The 17,390-nt window shown below is 40.9% G+C and overlaps 1 protein-coding gene across 4 annotated transcripts in view; it reads left to right on the top strand.

Annotated features, from left to right (window-relative positions):
* SLC22A16 (solute carrier family 22 member 16) overlaps positions 1-17,390 on the top strand; it is a 60,549-nt gene that overhangs the window by 25,690 nt on the left and 17,469 nt on the right. For all 4 annotated transcript variants that reach the window (XR_004442853.1, XM_033234883.1, XM_033234885.1 and 1 more), the window contains exons 3-4: positions 3,845-3,962; positions 16,250-16,781. Coding sequence is in view for 3 of the 4 variants with exons in the window: in XM_033234883.1 (XP_033090774.1) it covers positions 3,845-3,962; positions 16,250-16,781 (650 nt within the window). In the remaining variant the exon portion in view is untranslated. The remainder of the gene's footprint in view (positions 1-3,844; positions 3,963-16,249; positions 16,782-17,390) is intronic.

The following is a 17,390-nucleotide window of genomic DNA, read 5'->3' as shown; positions in this document are numbered from 1 at the left end:
AATGAAAGAAAAAACAAGAGATTGTCACCAAAATTAGAAAAATGTTTCCTCCTAGAAAGGGGAAGGGGATTTGTAGTCACAAGAGAGTTGCAAGAAGCTATCAGGAGGCTGGCAATCATCTCTTTCTTGCCTTAGGTTGTGATTTCTAGACATTTGACTTTTTATTATTCTTGAAGTTGTATATATTTTATGCCTTGTTATATATGTATAAAATATTATAATAAAGCAAAGAAATAAGGTCTGATCCCATCCTTAAGGCACTAACAGTGGAGAATATAGCCTCTTAAACAGATAATTTCAATGAACTGTGGTAAATGCTTTTTCTTTTTCTTTTCTTTTTGAGAAGGAGTCTAGCTCTGTTGCCCAGGCTGGTGTGCAGTGGTGTGATCTTGGATTACTGCAATCTCTGCCTCTCATATTCAAGTGATTCTCCTGCCCCAGCCTCCTGAGTAGCTGGGACTACAGGCATGTGCCACCACGCCTGGCTAATTTTTGTAATTTTAGTAGAATAGGGGTTTCACCATGTTGGCCAGGCTGGTCTTGAACTCCTGACCTCAAGTGATCTGCCTACCTTGGCCTCCCAGCATTCTAAATGTCTTATATATCATCTCATTTAATTATTTAAAGAAGTCTGAGAGATAGACACTATTGTCCCCCTCCCTTTTTTTAACCAATAAGGAAAAGGAAGCATAGAAAGTTCACATGGAAATTAAGGGATGGAGCTGGGATTTGAGCCCAGGCCGGTATCCCCAACTACTGCATCACACTGTTTCTGAATTTCTGCTATGAGACTCCAAGGGATGATCAATGGAAGTTGTCAGATAGAGAAGGCCCCCAAGGGAAAGGAATAGCTTTGTGTCATGAAACAACCTGGCATGTTCAGAGAATTGTGGGAAAGTCAGTGTGGCAGAAGTAGAGAAGGGCAGATTGTTAAAGGAAATGACAAGAGACAAAACCACAATGGGGATTATTTCATTTCTAGGAAGTGTGGGAGGTGTACTGGTGTGAGGTTAGGAAGACCAGCTGGGAAGCTGTTGGGATGAATTATGTAAGAAATGGTGAAGACTTGAGTGAAAATGGGAAAAACAGGGAGGAAAAGATGACATATTTGGGAGGCGTTTCTAAACTGACAAAATTTCATGACCAATATGCAGGAGGGTGCGGAGGAATATATTAAGGTTTAGAAGCCTGATGGAAGGGGATTTTGCTAACCAGTTCAGGAAATACTAAGGAGAGAGCAGCTTTAGAAGAGAAGGGAACACGTTTGGATAGATTCCAATGAGCTTGTCCTATCCTATCCCTATATTAAGAAAAACAAAGTGAAGATGTATTCAAAGTTAATACCAATTACAACAGCAATAAGAGATTGCAGCTCTGCAGGACATTAAAGTGGAGAAGAGCAACTGGGGCCAGATGGTGGGTGGGGAGTTAATAGCCCATACTTAGGAATCCAAGCCAGGGAAGTGGATGAAATTGCAAGGGCAGAGTGTGCAGCAGAGGACTTTAGGAAGTGCCAGCATTGAGGCAGGCGGGTCATCAAGGAGGTACAAGCGGAACCAGATGGGCGGGATATTTCGCAAACCAAGGGTAGGCACAGTCAGTGGCACTAGAGAGGACAGCCAGAAAGGACCAGGAGAGGCAATGTGCAGGTCCCTGGTGACTGCAAAGTGAGCTCAGAAAAGCTGGTTGCACCCGGTCATCATTGGCTGAGGAAACAAGTAGGAGTTGAGGAAATAAATATTCCCTTCCGATAAATCTGTCAAGGGAGGAAATGCAAGGTGGCTAAAGGAGCAATGGGGTCAAGAGAAGATTCTTGTCTTTGGTTGGAGGAGATGAAAACTGAACGGAAGAAGTCAAAGGAGAGGGAAAAACAAAGGAAAAAGAAGTGATGGGTTTCAGAGGAAGTGGGAAGAGGCACAATCCAATACAGAGATGGCAAAATGATATTTGGAGAGAAAGGGGCATGTGTCTTCAGAGAGGCAGGAAGAGAAGGCTGAATGCAAATGCAGGTCGTGTTGGTAAGTGGACAGAGCAGGAAGTTGTGGGGCTTCCTCTCTGATGGTTTCTGTTCTCTCCAGGAGATGGCCATTCATCTACTGAGAGAGAAGACATTGGAGGGGGGAGAGAAGGTCAAGTAGTGATAGGTAAAAATAGTTGTAGGTGGCATTCAGGGCTAAAATTGGATTGGGGAACATTCATATATAGGGCGAAAAATCCCCACTAATGTGCAAAGGAGCAAAGAAGGCTGAAGTGTGAAGAAGATGACGGTTTCTTGTTTATTTGCATATCCTCTGCTGCACCAAGCAAATCTGTTGGTTGTAATCTCCAGACAATATCCTTTTGCCTTAAACTATTTGTCAGAGAGAACTCATAGGTGGAAAATATTCACAAATTATATATCTGATAAGGGCCTAGTATCCAGAATATATAAAGAACCTTACAACTCAATATTAAAAAAGCAATAGACTAATTCAAAAATGGGCAAAGAATTTGGATAAACATTTCTCTAAAGAATATATGCAAATAGCCAATACGCACTTGAAAAGATGCTCAACATCATTAATCATTAGGGAATTGTAAATAAAAACCACAATCAGATACTACTTCACAGCCACTGGGACGGCTATAATAAAAAAGGCAGACAATAACAAGTAGTGGGGAGAATGCAGAGAGATCGAAACGCTCATACATTGCTGGTGGGAATGGAAAAATGGGGTGACCATCTTGGAAACCAGTTTGGCAGTTCCTCAAAATGTTACATATAGAGTTACCATATGACTACCATATAGAGTAGTAGGAATTTAACTACTGGGTACATACCCAAGAGAATTGAAAACATAAGTTCAAACAAAATCTTGTTCATAGATGTTCAGAGCAGCATTATTCGTAATAGCCAAGAAGAGGAACATGAGTGATCAACTGATGAATAGATAAATGTGGCATATCCGTAGAATGGTGCTACTCAGAGAGAAAAAAGGAATGAAGTGCTGATACATGCTACAACGCAGATGAAGCTGGAAAACCTAATGCTAGGGAAAAGAAGCCACACACAAAAAGCCGCATATTGTTTGACTCCATTTATGGGAAATGTCCAGAACAGACAAATCTATGGAGACAGAAGGTAGATGAGTGGTTGTCAGGGACTGGAGGGAGAATGGAATAGGGAGTGGCAGCTCCTGGGCACAGAGTTTCTTTTGGGAGAGATGAATGTATCCTGGAATTAAAGAGTGATGATGATTGCACAACCTTGCAAATATACTAAAAACCACCAAGTTGTCTACTTTAAAAGGTTGAATTTTATGGCATTTGAATTATATCACAATTTTAAAATCTGTCAGAAATAGTATTTGTTTTTTAAACAAAGAGATGCCTCTATCAATTATGAAAAGATAGGACAAGTAAGCACATTATTCTAGAAGCAGAAGGTAGGAAGGCCTCTGTTTATAGAGGGGTTTGGCAAGAGCTGTTATAGCCTTGGTGGACAGGGCCAGCCTGGCAGGGAAGATGATCCCACAGACAGCCAAAGTCCTGGAAGGGAGAGGACAAATTCTCCTCTCTCTTCACCCAATCCCAGGTTAAGGGGTCGTCAGAGTCACTCCGGGGATGACTCAGAGTGATCATGTATGTATATTAGCAACTCAGGTAGAGGTCTCTCCACTGAACAGCTGGTTTTTTAAAGAAGCCATAGAACTTATGTTTTGCTCAAAATAAATAAAAGAAAAACAATCAATACATAAGCTATTCAAGGTATATGGGTAACGCCTATCTTTTATGAATTGGAGTGGATGTTTGAACTGTTACAACTCTACCTTGCCTCTTCCACTGTGTGACTCTTATTTTTCAGGCTAGGACGCCGGGTGGTCTTATGGGCCACAAGCAGTGGCATGTTTTTGTTTGGAATAGCAGCGGCGTTTGCAGTTGATTATTACACCTTCATGGCTGCACGCTTTTTTCTTGCCATGGTGAGTTGTGTTTTTTACCTCTTTAATTCCGCTGCAGTATTTTCATAGGAAACCTTAACTCTCTTCATTTTGCTCATTTAAGATCTAGTGAGCGAAATCAAGGACTAATCTTTGTCCACTCCACTGCAGAGATCTGTCTACAGTATACCAATGCCTTATGTTTAGCATGGAACTCATTAAAGTGAAAAATTGTTGCTGGCTAGGCGAAAGTGTGTTTGCCTCTGTGTCGGCCATGTGGTCCGCATCTCACAATTACTGAGGCATTATTTTATTTCTGAGTAATTATATTGGTCTAGTCAGGGCCTGTTCACTTGAGCAAACAGACACTTAAGGTGTGTAGTTAAAGTCACTTGTATAATGTACAGGAAGAATGAAAATAGGAAGGCATTAGGTCCTTATGTTACCAAGAACAGGAGTCTAGTGGAAAGGGCATGAGATTGAATACCAGCTTTGTCATACATTGGCTTGTTAACTGTATGACTTTGAGCACACTCATTATCCTCTTTGAACCTTAGGTTGTAGTCTGTAAACTGTCCATGTTATTATTATTATTCTTAGGATTCAGAGAGATTAATTATAAACAACTGCAGTACAACACCTGGTTACAATGGTAACTCTTACTAGAAATGGACTGGCCAGCACAGAAGCTGTTTCCATGCTCAGTGAGGCTTCCAGATAGATTTCTTTTTTTTTTTTTTTTTTTATAATTTAAGTTCTAGGGTACATGTGCATAACGTGCAGGTTTGTTACATATGTATACTTGTGCCATGTTGGTGTGCTGCACCCATCAACTCGTCAGCACCCATCAACTCGTCATTTATATCAGGTATAACTCCCAATGCAATCCCTCCCCCCTCCCCCCTCCCCATGGTAGGCCCCGATATGTGATGTTCCCCTTCCTGAGTCCAAGTGATCTCATTGTTCAGTTCCCACCTATGAGTGAGAACATGCGGTGTTTGGTTTTCTGTTCTTGTAATAGTTTGCTAAGAATGATGGTTTCCAGCTGCATCCATGTCCCTACAAAGGACGCAAACTCATCCTTTTTTATGGCTGCATAGTATTCCATGGTGTATATGTGCCACATTTTCTTAATCCAGTCTGTCACTGATGGACATTTGGGTTGATTCCAAGTCTTTGCTATTGTGAATAGTGCCGCAATAAACATACGTGTGCATGTGTCTTTATAGCAGCATGATTTATAATCCTTTGGGTATATACCCAGTAGTGGGATGGCTGGGTCATATGGTACATCTAGATCTAGATCCTTGAGGAATCGCCATACTGTTTTCCATAATGGTTGAACTAGTTTACAATCCCACCAACAGTGTAAAAGTGTCCCTATTTCTCCACATCCTCTCCAGCACCTGTTGTTTCCTGACTTTTTAATGATTGCCATTCTAACTGGTGTGAGATGGTATCTCATTGTGGTTTTGATTTGCATCTCTCTGATGGCCAGTGATGATGAGCTTTTTTTCATGTGTCTGTTGGCTGTATGAATGTCTTCTTTTGAGAAATGTCTGTTCGTATCCTTTGCCCACTTTTTGATGGAGTTGTTTGTTTTTTTCTTGTAAATTTGTTTGAGTTCTTTGTAGATTCTGGATATTAGCCCTTTGTCAGATGAGTAGGTTGCAAAAATTTTCTCCCATTCTGTAGGTTGCCTGTTCACTCTGATGGTAGTTTCTTTTGCTGTGCAGAAGCTTTTTAGTTTAATCATATCCCATTTGTCAGTTTTGGCTTTTGTTGCCATTGCTTTTGGTGTTTTAGACATGAAGTCCTTGCCCATGCCTATGTCCTGAATGGTACTACCTAGGTTTTCTTGTAGGGTTTTTATGGTATTAGGTCTAACATTTAAGTCTCTAATCCATCTTGAATTAATTTTCGTATAAGGAGTAAGGAAAGGATCCAGTTTCAGCTTTCTACTTATGGCTAGCCAATTTTCCCAGCACCATTTATTAAATAGGGAGTCCTTTCCCCATTTCTTGTTTCTCTCAGGTTTGTCAAAGATCAGATGGCTGTAGATGTGTGGTATTATTTCTGAGGACTCTGTTCTGTTCCATTGGTCTATATCTCTGTTTTGGTACCAGTACCATGCTGTTTTGGTTACTGTAGCCTTGTAGTATAGTTTGAAGTCAGGTAGCGTGGTGCCTCCAGCTTTGTTCTTATGACTTAGGATTGTCTTGGCAATGCGGGCTCTTTTTTGGTTCCATATGAACTTTAAAGCAGTTTTTTCCAATTCTGTGAAGAAAGTCATTGGTAGCTTGATGGGGATGGCATTGAATCTATAAATAACCTTGGGCAGTACGGCCATTTTCATGATATTGATTCTTCCTATCCATGAGCATGGTATGTTCTTCCATTTGTTTGTGTCCTCTTTGATTTCACTGAGCAGTGGTTTGTAGTTCTCCTTGAAGAGGTCCTTTACATTCCTTGTAAGTTGGATTCCCAGGTATTTGATTCTCTTTGAAGCAATTGTGAATGGAAGTTCATTCATGATTTGGCTCTCTGTTTGTCTGTTACTGGTGTATAAGAATGCTTGTGATTTTTGCACATTAATTTTGTATCCTGAGACTTTGCTGAAGTTTCTTATCAGCTTAAGGAGATTTTGGGCTGAGACAATGGGGTTTTCTAAATATACAATCATGTTATCTGCAAACAGGGACAATTTGACTTCTTCTTTTCCTAACTGGATACCCTTTATTTCTTTCTCTTGCCTGATTGCCCTAACCAGAACTTCCAACACTATGTTGAATAGGAGTGGTGAAAGAGGGCATCCCTGTCTTGTGCCAGTTTTCAAAGGGAATTTTTCCAGTTTTTGCCCATTCAGTATGATATTGGCTGTGGGTTTGTCATAAATAGCTCTTATTATTTTGAGGTACGTTCCATCAATACCGAATTTATTGAGCGTTTTTAACATGAAGGGCTGTTAAATTTTGTCAAAAGCCTTTTCTGCATCTATTGAGATAATCATGTGGTTCTTGTCTTTGGTTCTGTTTATATGCTGGATTATGTCTATTGATTTGCGAATGTTGAACCAGCCTTGTATCCCAGGGATGAAGCCCACTTGATCATGGTGGATAAGCTTTTTGATGTGCTGCTGAATCCGGTTTGCCAGTATTTTATTGAGGATTTTTGCATTGATGTTCATCAGGGATATTGGTCTAAAATTTTCTTTTTTTGTTGTGTCTCTGCCAGGCTTTGGTATCAGGATGATGTTGGCCTCATAAAATGAGTTAGGGAGGATTCCCTCTTTTTCTATTGATTGGAATAGTTTCAGAAGGAATGGTACCAGCTCCTCTTTGTACCTCTGGTAGAATTCAGCTGTGAATCCATCTGGTCCTGGACTTTTTTGGTTGGTAGGCTATTAATTATTGCCTCAATTTCAGAGCCTGTTATTGGTCTATTCAGGGATTCAACTTCTTCCTGGTTTAGTCTTGGAAGGGTGTAAGTGTCCAGGAAATTATCCATTTCTTCTAGATTTTCTAGCTTATTTGCGTAGAGGTGTTTATAGTATTCTCTGATGGTAGTTTGTATTTCTGTGGGGTCAGTGGTGATATCCCCTTTATCATTTTTTATTGTGTCTATTTGATTCTTCTCTCTTTTCTTCTTTATTAGTCTTGCTAGCGGTCTGTCAATTTTGTTGATTTTTTCAAAAAACCAACTCCTGGATTCATTGATTTTTTGGAGGGTTTTTTGTGTCTCTATCTCCTTCAGTTCTGCTCTGATCTTAGTTATTTCTTGCCTTCTGCTAGCTTTTGAATGTGTTTGCTCTTGCTTCTCCAGTTCTTTTAATTGTGATGTTAGAGTGTCAATTTTAGATCTTTCTAGCTTTCTCTTGTGGGCATTTAGTGCTATAAATTTCCCTCTACACACTGCTTTAAATGTGTCCCAGAGATTCTGGTATGTTGTATCTTTGTTCTCATTGGTTTCAAAGAACATCTTTATTTCTGCCTTCATTTCGTTATGTACCCAGTAGTCATTCAGGAGCAGGTTGTTCAGTTTCCATGTAGTTGAGCGGTTTTGATTGAGTTTCTTAGTCCTGAGTTCTAGTTTGATTGCACTGTGGTCTGAGAGACAGTTTGTTATAATTTCTGTTCTTTTACATTTGCTAAGGAGTGCTTTACTTCCAATTATGTGGTCAATTTTGGAATAAGTGCGATGTGGTGCTGAGAAGAATGTATATTCTGTTGATTTGGGGTGGAGAGTTCTATAGATGTCTATTAGGTCCGCTTGGTGCAGAGATGAGTTCAATTCCTGGATATCCTTGTTAACTTTCTGTCTCGTTGATCTGTCTAATGTTGACAGCGGAGTGTTGAAGTCTCCCATTATTATTGTATGGGAGGAGAGCGACGGGCGGTGTGTGCGTGCTTCACGGCCTAATTCAACTAAGCACTCTATTCTTAGTTTACTACTAAATCCTCCTTGGACTCTTAGGTTTCATAAGAGTTATCGTTGAATTTTCTGGGGTAGAAAATGTAGCCCATTTTTTCCAGCTCATAAGCTACACCTTGACCTAACGTTTTTGCGTGGGCGTTTATGCTTACTTTGTATCTCTTGTTGAGGTTTGCTGAAGATGGCGGTATATAGGCTGAGCAAGAGATGGTAGGGTAGATTGGGGTTTATCGATTATAGAACAGGCTCCTCTAGGGGGATATGAAGCACCGCCAAGCCCTTTGAGTTTTAAGCTGTAGCTTGTAGTGTTCTGGCGAGTAGTTGTGTTATTTTAATTACTGAGGTTTAGGGCTAAGCATAGTGGGGTGTCTAATCCCAGTTTGAGTCTTAGCTGTTGTGTATTCAGATTTTCTAAAGCCACTTTCGTAGTTTATTTTACATTAGCTAGGATTTTACAGTTTAGAGAGAGTTTAGCTTTATTTGGTTAAGATTATCTAAAACACCCTTTACGCCGATGTTTATTAGCTCGGGTCAATCGTATGGCCGTGGTGGCTGGCACGAAATTGACCAACCCTAGAATAGCATAGCTTAGTTAAACTTTCGTTTATTGCTAAATATTAGTCACTGCTGTTTCCCGTGGGGGTGTGGCTAAGCAAAGTGTTTTGAGCTGCGTTTAGCGTACTTGATACTTACTCCTTTTAATCATGATGATTTGCAGGGTGTCTTCACTGGAGTGGGGATGCTTGCATGTGTAATCTTGCTAGAAGCTAATAGAAAGGCCAGGACCAAACCTATTTGTTTATGGGGTTTGTAAACCCGTCTAGGCATTTTCAGTGTCTTGCTTTGTATATGTTAAGCTACATAAACAGAATAGCGGATATTGTGAATAATATCTTTGGGGTTATTCAGGGGTTTGATGGGGAGGTTAAGGGTGGCGAGCAAAAATTTTTTATTAGTTAAGGGGTGACGGTTGGAGCTATGTACACCCTAAAGATAAAAATGTAAACTTCGACCAGGTGACAGGCTTTTGTTTTTGGGGTTTGGCAAAGGCAAATTATAAGGGGGTGGTCGAGGATGGGGGGAGGGGGGGTTTGAGTAGAGCTTGCGTGGTTTATATCACTACGTGACGGGCGTGTATGCGGTTAGTTGTATATATATATATGTGTGTCCCACAAGCATGAATTAAATAACACCTTGTATGATGGTATGCGGAGCTAAAATATGGAACGTAGGTGCGGTTAATAATGGCATGGACTAGGAATCAAAGACAGGCGCTGCGGGACTGATTGTGGCGAGACCAGCATGTTGCGATGGGGTCGCGTGCAGACCAGAGATAAAAGATACCAAATGCATGGAAAGCTCCCGTGACTGGTTAATAGGGTGATAGACCCGTGATCCATCGAGATGTCTTATTTAAGGGGAACGAGTGAGCGGTTATAATGGCATGGCCCTGAGGTAAGAACCAGATGTCCTTTAGATGCCAGCTATAGCTACCCCCACGAGTAATGGGCCCGGTGCGAGGAGAGTAGCACTCTTGTGCGGGATATTGATTTCACGGAGGATGGTGAACAAGGGACACCCAACTGGCGAGAATATTCGTGTTTGCTAGGACTTCTTGGGGATGCTCAACTGTAATGTGCTATGTACGATAAAGGATATAATGTACTATGTACGATAATGAAGTATTAGGTTAGTTGATATTCTAATGGACAATGTCTTGAATGTTCGGGGGTTGGACGATATGTAATACAGTTGATGGTATCCTAGGATGGTTCTTGCTTGTAAGCATGTCTTAAAGAATGATTAGTAAATATGTAAATGTATGTTCTATGGACAATAAAGCAATTATAGTACTATATAATATTCATGCTGACTAGCAGTAATGCACGAATTACATATGGACTTTGTAAGTCTCTAAGGACTTGCTTTATGAATTTGGGTGCTCCTGTATTGGGTGCATATATATTTAGGATAGTTAGCGCTTCCTGTTGAATTGATCCCTTTACCATTATGTAATGGCCTTCTTTGTCTCTTTTGATCTTTGATGGTTTAAAGTCTATTTTATCAGAGACTAGGATTGCAACCCCTGCTTTTTTTTGTTCTCCATTTGCTTGGTAGATCTTCCTCCATCCCTTTATTTTGAGCCTATGTATGTCTCTGCATGTGAGATGGGTCTCCTGAATACAGCAGACTGATGGGTCTTGACTCTTTATCCAGTTTGCCAGTCTGTGTCTTTTCATTGGAGCATTTAGTCCATTTACATTTAAGGTTAATATTGTTATGTGTGAACTTGATCCTGCTGTTATGATATTAACTGGTTATTTTGCTCGTTAGTTGATGCAGTTTCTTCCTAGCATCAATGGTCTTTACATTTTGGCGTGTTTTTGCAATGGCTGGTACCGGTTGTTCCTTTCCATGTTTAGGGCTTCCTTCAGGGTCTCTTGTAAGGCAGGCCTGGTGGTGACAAAATCTCTAAGCATTTGCTTATCTGTAAAGGATTTTATTTCTCCTTCACTGATGAAACTTAGTTTGGCTGGATATGAAATTCTGGGTTTAAAATTCTTTTCTTTAAGAATGTTGAATATTGGCCCCCACTCTCTTCTGGCTTGTAGAGTTTCTGCCAAGAGGTCTGCTGTTAGTCTGATGGGCTTCCCTTTGTGGGTAACCCGACCTTTCTCTCTGGCTGCCCTTAAGATTTTTTCCTTCATTTCAACTTTGGTGAATCTGGCAATTATGTGTCTTGGAGTTGCTCTTCTGGAGGAGTATCTTTGTGGCGTTCTCTGTATTTCCTGAATTTGAATGTTGGTCTGCTCTACTAGGTTGGGGAAGTTCTCCTGGATGATATCCTGAAGAGTGTTTTCCAACTTGGTTCCATTTTCCCCCTCACTTTCAGGCACCCCAATCAGATGTAGATTTGGTCTTTTTACATAATCCCATACTTCTTGCAGGCTTTGTTCATTTCTTTTTCTTCTTTTTTCTTTTGGTTTCTCTTCTCGCTTCGTTTCATTCATTTGATCCTCAATCGCTGATACTCTTTCTTCCAGTTGATCGAGTCGGTTACTGAAGCTTGTGCATTTGTCACGTATTTCTCGTGTCATGGTTTTCATCTCTGTCATTTCATTTATGACCTTCTCTGCATTAATTAGTCTAGCTGTCAATTCTTCTACTCTTTTTTCAAGATTTTTAGTTTCGTTGCGCTGGGTACGTAATTCCTCCTTTAGCTCTGCGAAGTTTGATGGACTGAAGTCTTCTTCTCTCATCTCGTCAAAGTCATTCTCTGACCAGCTTTGATCCGTTGCTGGCAATGAGCTGCGCTCCTTTGCAGGGGGAGATGCGCTCTTATTTTATGAATTTCCAGCTTTTCTGCCCTGCTTCTTCCCCATCTTTGTGGTTTTATCTGCCTCTGGTCTTTGATGATGGTGATATACTGATGGGGTTTTGGTATAGGTGTTCTTCCTGTTTGATAGTTTTCCTTCTAATAGTCAGGACCCTCAGCTGTAGGTCTGTTGGAGATTGCTTGAGGTCCACTCCAGACCCTGTTTGCCTGGGTATCAGCAGCAGAGGTTGCAGAAGATAGAATATTGCTGAACAGCGAGTGTACCTGTCTGATTCTTACTTTGGAAGCTTCCTCTCGGGGGTGTACTCCACCCTGTGAGGTGTGGGGTGTCAGACTGCCCCTAGTGGGGGATGTTTCCCAGTTAGGCTACTCAGGGGTCAGGGACCCACTTGAGCAGGCAGTCTGTCCGTTCTCAGATCTCAACCTCCGTGTTGGGAGATCCACTGCTCTCTTCAAAGCTGTCAGACAGAGTTGTTCGGGTCTGCACAGGCCTCTGCTGCTTCCCCTGCTGTTTTTTAGCTGTGCCCTGTCCCCAGAGGTGAAGTCTACAGAGACAGGCAGGTTTCCTTGAGCTGCTGTGAGCTCCACCCAGTTCGAGCTTCCCAGTGGCTTTGTTTACCTACTTAAGCCTCAGCAATGGCGGGCGCCCCTCCCCCAGCCTCGCTGCTGCCTTGCGGTTAGATCGCAGACTGCTGTGCTAGCAATGAGGGAGGCTCCGTGGCCGTGGGACCCTCCCGGCCAGGTGTGGGTATAATCTCCTGGAGTGCCTGTTTGCTTAAAGCGCAGTATTGGGGTGGGAATTACCCAATTTTCCAGGTGTTGTGTGTCTCAGTTCGCCTGGCTAGGAAAAGGGATTCCCTTCCCCCTTGCGCTTCCCAGGTGAGGCAATGCCTCGCCCTGCTTCAGCTCTCGCTGGTCGGGCTGCTGCAGCTGACCAGCACTGATTGTCTGGCACTCCCCAGTGAGATGACCCCAGTACCTCAGTTGAAAATGCAGAAATCACCGGTCTTCTGTGTCGCTCGCGCCGGGAGTTGGAGACTGGAGCTGTTCCTATTTGGCCATCTTGCTCCGCCCTCCCCAGATAGATTTCTAATTATCAAACAACAGCAGCATGATTTTCGGTTGGAAATCACTGATCTAGGATAATAGAGGGAAGTTTCCATCTGGAGGAGGAGCTTGTGATCTTGCTAAATGCAGAGCAGCAGTTTGGATGGTCTGAGGGTCCAGAGAGAAGCAAAGGGCTTCAATCTCTCTGCACCCCCTCAGATAACAAGATGGAGTGTCAGTTTTGGAGTCTTTTGATGGATAGAAAGGGTTTCTAGCAAACCATACAGATGGCCAAGGATAAGGAAAATGCATAAAAATAAATCTAGGAGACTAGAAGGTGTTGTACCTCATCAAAAAATAAATACATATATTTAGGAATGTAAAGAGTTTTAAATACAAGATAGCAACCAGTAGTTCTGTTTCCACAGAGGACATAACTCTGTGACTATACAGTGAGATTTCATGAGAGAAACCTTCTGGTGGGACTGAAGGTTCCACAAAGACACGGGTACTGAGAAAGTATAAAGGTCATCTTTTGGAAGACTTAAGAGGATATTTCTGAAAATATCTGTTTCAGTCTTGCAAAATACCATGTGTTGGTTTCTAGACCCAAGGAAACAAGGCCACACCCACAGAATACATCTGTGAAATGTGGCCTTAATTTTCTGTGACTATTTCCTTTGATGTTCATGGGAAGTGGATTTGTGGTAGAATTCTGAGGATGGGAGATGCAGGCAGATTCAATTACTTAACGCATTTACTGATCTGTCTACGGAGTGTAATGCTAAGTAAACCAGACTCAGCTGTCTCAGTAAGTCTAGTAAGAAAGGCAAGACATTGATCAGCCATCTTCAAAAATAAATAAAATGTTGACAGTGAGGGCATAACAGCAGTGGGTCTGGAGGGTTCACCAGGGTCTGGAGGGTCAAGGGCTTCCTTGTTGTGAGAGATGGGTGAGAGAAGAACATTCCAGCAAAGATAGAAGCAGATGAAAGGGCCCTGAGATACGAAAGAAAAGCCAGAATGTCTGGAGAACAGAGAGGAGGAGAGACGCATTGATAAGGCTGAAGGGGTCAAGGCGGTTAGTGGGGCTTTGTAGGATTGTCAGGATTTTGCTCCATCTTCTAAAGGCAATGGCAATCCACAAAGGGGATTCTGGGAATTCTGGCTGCTATGATGGGGTGGAGTCTGAGAAGATGTGAGGGGTAGAGTATTATCGGTGGAAGGGATGGGTGTGAGTGGATTCACAGTGTTTCGGAGTTAGTTGTATATGGATTTTCTGAATCCAATGACAGAGGAAGTTGTAGCTGACTCATGAGAAAAAATTAGCATTGAAAAACCTGACAGGGACAAATATTACAGCTTAATTTAACTGGGAAATTTACAGTATTTGAAAGTTATCATAATCTTTGTTTAGTGTAACAGCAGCACTTACCAAAAGCAACTTCTGGATTCTTGGATATAGGGTCCCGATGTTCTGAGTCTTGCCATTACAGAGTTGCACAGGGAAATAAAAGCTGTTGTCACAAAAATGTTAAACTGATTATGAATACAGTAGTACTCATGGAGCACCTCCCTGCCTCCTGCTAGTGTCAACCCTTTCTGACAGTAGGAATATTCTTGTAGGTCGCCTCTTTGTGACTGTCTGATGCAAAGCGAAATTGCAATTATTACAAGGGATATGTGTTTACAAAAAGTCTTTAAAAGCAATGAGGGAACATGGGAACACTGCCTGAATCTTGCCCACAAGATTTGGCCAGTTGGGATTTGGCAGAGAGAGACCTGTTAACTTTTGAAGAAATTAACATCTGCAAGGATAATCACATAGTGAGCCTTTGAAAGAGTATGATTCAAATATCTAATGATTAAGAGAGGCCTTTGGGGAAATCAGTGGTGCTCTCGAATAATTTTACAAAAATTAACTTTATGATTTGTGCTGTAGAAGTCAAATATGAAATAATTTTGTAGAAAAAATTCTTAGCCCCCTCCTCCCAAATAAACCATCATTGGACTCATTCTTTGTTTATTCCAAGAATGGTCACATATCATATTCTAATCACGTATTGTAATCTAATTTTTATTAAAGATAGGCATATTTTCAAAATAAAGTTTTTCCCCAGTGTTCCTTCTTGTGGTAAAGTACACATAACACAAAATTTACCATCGTAACCATTTTTAAGTGTACAGTTCAGTGATATTAAGTGCATTCATTCTGTTGTGCAATTATCACCACCGTGCATCTTCAGAACTCTTTTCGTCTTGCAAACCTGAAACTCTGTCCATTAAATAATAACTCTCTGTTCCCTGTCTCCCTAGCCCCTGACAACCACCATTCTACATTCTTTCTCTATGAGTTTGGCCACTCTGATACCTCATGAAAGTGGACTCATACGATATTTGTCTTTTTGTGACTGGCTTATTTCACTTAGCGTAATATTCATTGTATGCATAGACTACATTTTTCTTATATATTCATCTCTGGACAGACCCTTGGGGGGTGGCTTCCACGCTTTAGCTGTTGTGAATAATGCTATGAGCAGGTGTGTACAAGTATCTCTTCCAGACCCCACTTTCAACTCCTTTGGATATATACTCAAAGGTGGAATTGCTGGATCATGCTGTAATTGTTTTTTAAGCAATCGTCGTATTGTTTTTCCTAGAGGCTGTACCATTATACATTTCTATCACACATTACACATGTGTTCCAGTTTCTCTACATTCCCGCTAAAACGTGTTATTTTGGTTGTTGTTGTTTTCTTTAATTAGCCACCCTAATGAGTATGAGGGGGTATCTCTTTGTAGCTTTGATTTGCGTTTCTCAATGATTGGTAAACATTTGTATTTCTTCTATTTGAAATGTCTATTCAAAGGCTTTGCCCATTTTTGAATTGCATTGTTTGTGTTTTTGTTGTTATTGTTGGGTTTTAGGAGTTCTCCATAAAATCCCTTATCAGATATTTGATTTGCAAGTATTTTATCCAGTTCTGTAGGTTGCCTTTTCACTCCATTGATAGTGTTCTTTGATGCAGTTTTAATTTTCATGAAGTCTAATTTGTCTACTTTTCTTTGTCTGTCAAAATAAAATTTTGATTAAATCTGTTTTTCTTACCACTAGTTAGCGTAAATTTTTTGTCTCCATTTAGCAATTAGGATTTAACAATAGGGACCTCCTGGATACAGATAACTTGATGTGTGCATTTACAAGGAACTGAGAAATACATTCACATTATGATGGAATATTTTGATGAAGCAAAAGGCAATGTCTAACATTTATATCATAAATAATCTCTAAAGTTTTTGCCATTTTGGGCAGGTATGATGAGGGAAGATGAAAGGACCTATAAGAAAAAAAAAGATAGATAGGATTGAATGTCATTTTATACATCTGATAGGGGTTTCAGAAAGCAAGTCTTTGTCATTTTCCTTTTTGCCTATATGTGATTTGCAATGGGGTCAGACTCCTCAATAGTTATAAATGTGATCTTGAATATGATCCCTACTATTTGTTTTTCAGGTTGCAAGTGGCTATCTCGTGGTGGGGTTTGTCTATGTAATGGAATTCATTGGCATGAAGTCTCGGACATGGGCGTCTGTCCATTTGCATTCTTTTTTTGCAGTTGGAACTCTTCTGGTGGCTTTGACAGGATACTTGGTCAGGACCTGGTGGCTTTACCAGATGATCCTCTCCACAGTGACTGTCCCCTTTATTTTGTGCTGTTGGGTGCTCCCAGAGACACCTTTTTGGCTTCTCTCAGAGGGACGATATGAAGAAGCACAAAAAATAGTTGACATCATGGCCAAGTGGAACAGGACAAGCTCCTGTAAACTGTCGGAACTTTTATCACTGGACCTACAAGGTCCTGTTGGTAATAGCCCCACTGAAGTTCAGAAGCACAGCCTATCACATCTGTTTTATAACTGGAACATTGCGACAAGGACGCTTACCGTTTGGCTAATTTGGTTCACAGGAAGTTTGGGATTCTACTCCTTTTCCTTGAATTCTGTTAATTTAGGAGGCAATGAATACTTAAACCTCTTCCTCCTGGGTAAGTAGTTAAAGTATATTTAAATTTGGCAGTGAAGTGAGATTTCTAACATTTGTGTGTGTGTGTGTGTGTGTGTGTGTGTTTCTGTGTGAATTTGAGAAAAAGAGTGCGTTTTTAATAGGCCTTTTAAAACCAGGAACAATACTGCCAACCATATTATTATGATATCTCTTAGCGTTATGTTGTAACACGTGTACATATGAGGGGATTTCAACCAGTTCATGGGAAAAATGGAATTAAAAGATAAAAATTTAAAACATAAACTTTCTCAACATGATTGCCATCAAGGTCAAGACATTTTTGTAAGACATCAGCCATTTAGTCCATCCCTGAAGAACTGAGGGTCCTGAGAATGTACCCATGTCAATGCGATCTTATTTACACTATTAACTGAAGAAAAATGGGTGCCGCGTACAGATTTTTTAAGATTAGGAAACAGAAAGAAGTCAGAAGGAGCCACCATGAGAACTGTAAGGTGGCTGCCTAGTGATTTCTCATCAAAATTCTTGCAAAATTGCCCTTGTTTAATGAAAGGAATGAGCGGGCACATTGTTATGGAGGAGAAGGACTCTCTGGTGATGTTTCCCAGGCATTTTTCTACAAAAGCTT

This window comes from Trachypithecus francoisi, unplaced genomic scaffold (genome assembly GCF_009764315.1).
Source record: "Trachypithecus francoisi isolate TF-2019V2 unplaced genomic scaffold, Tfra_2.0 Lachesis_group15, whole genome shotgun sequence".
In the NCBI taxonomy this organism is placed as follows: Eukaryota; Metazoa; Chordata; class Mammalia; order Primates; family Cercopithecidae; genus Trachypithecus; species Trachypithecus francoisi.
Note: the sequence above shows the minus strand (reverse complement) of the source record. Positions and strands in the feature narration are given on the sequence as shown.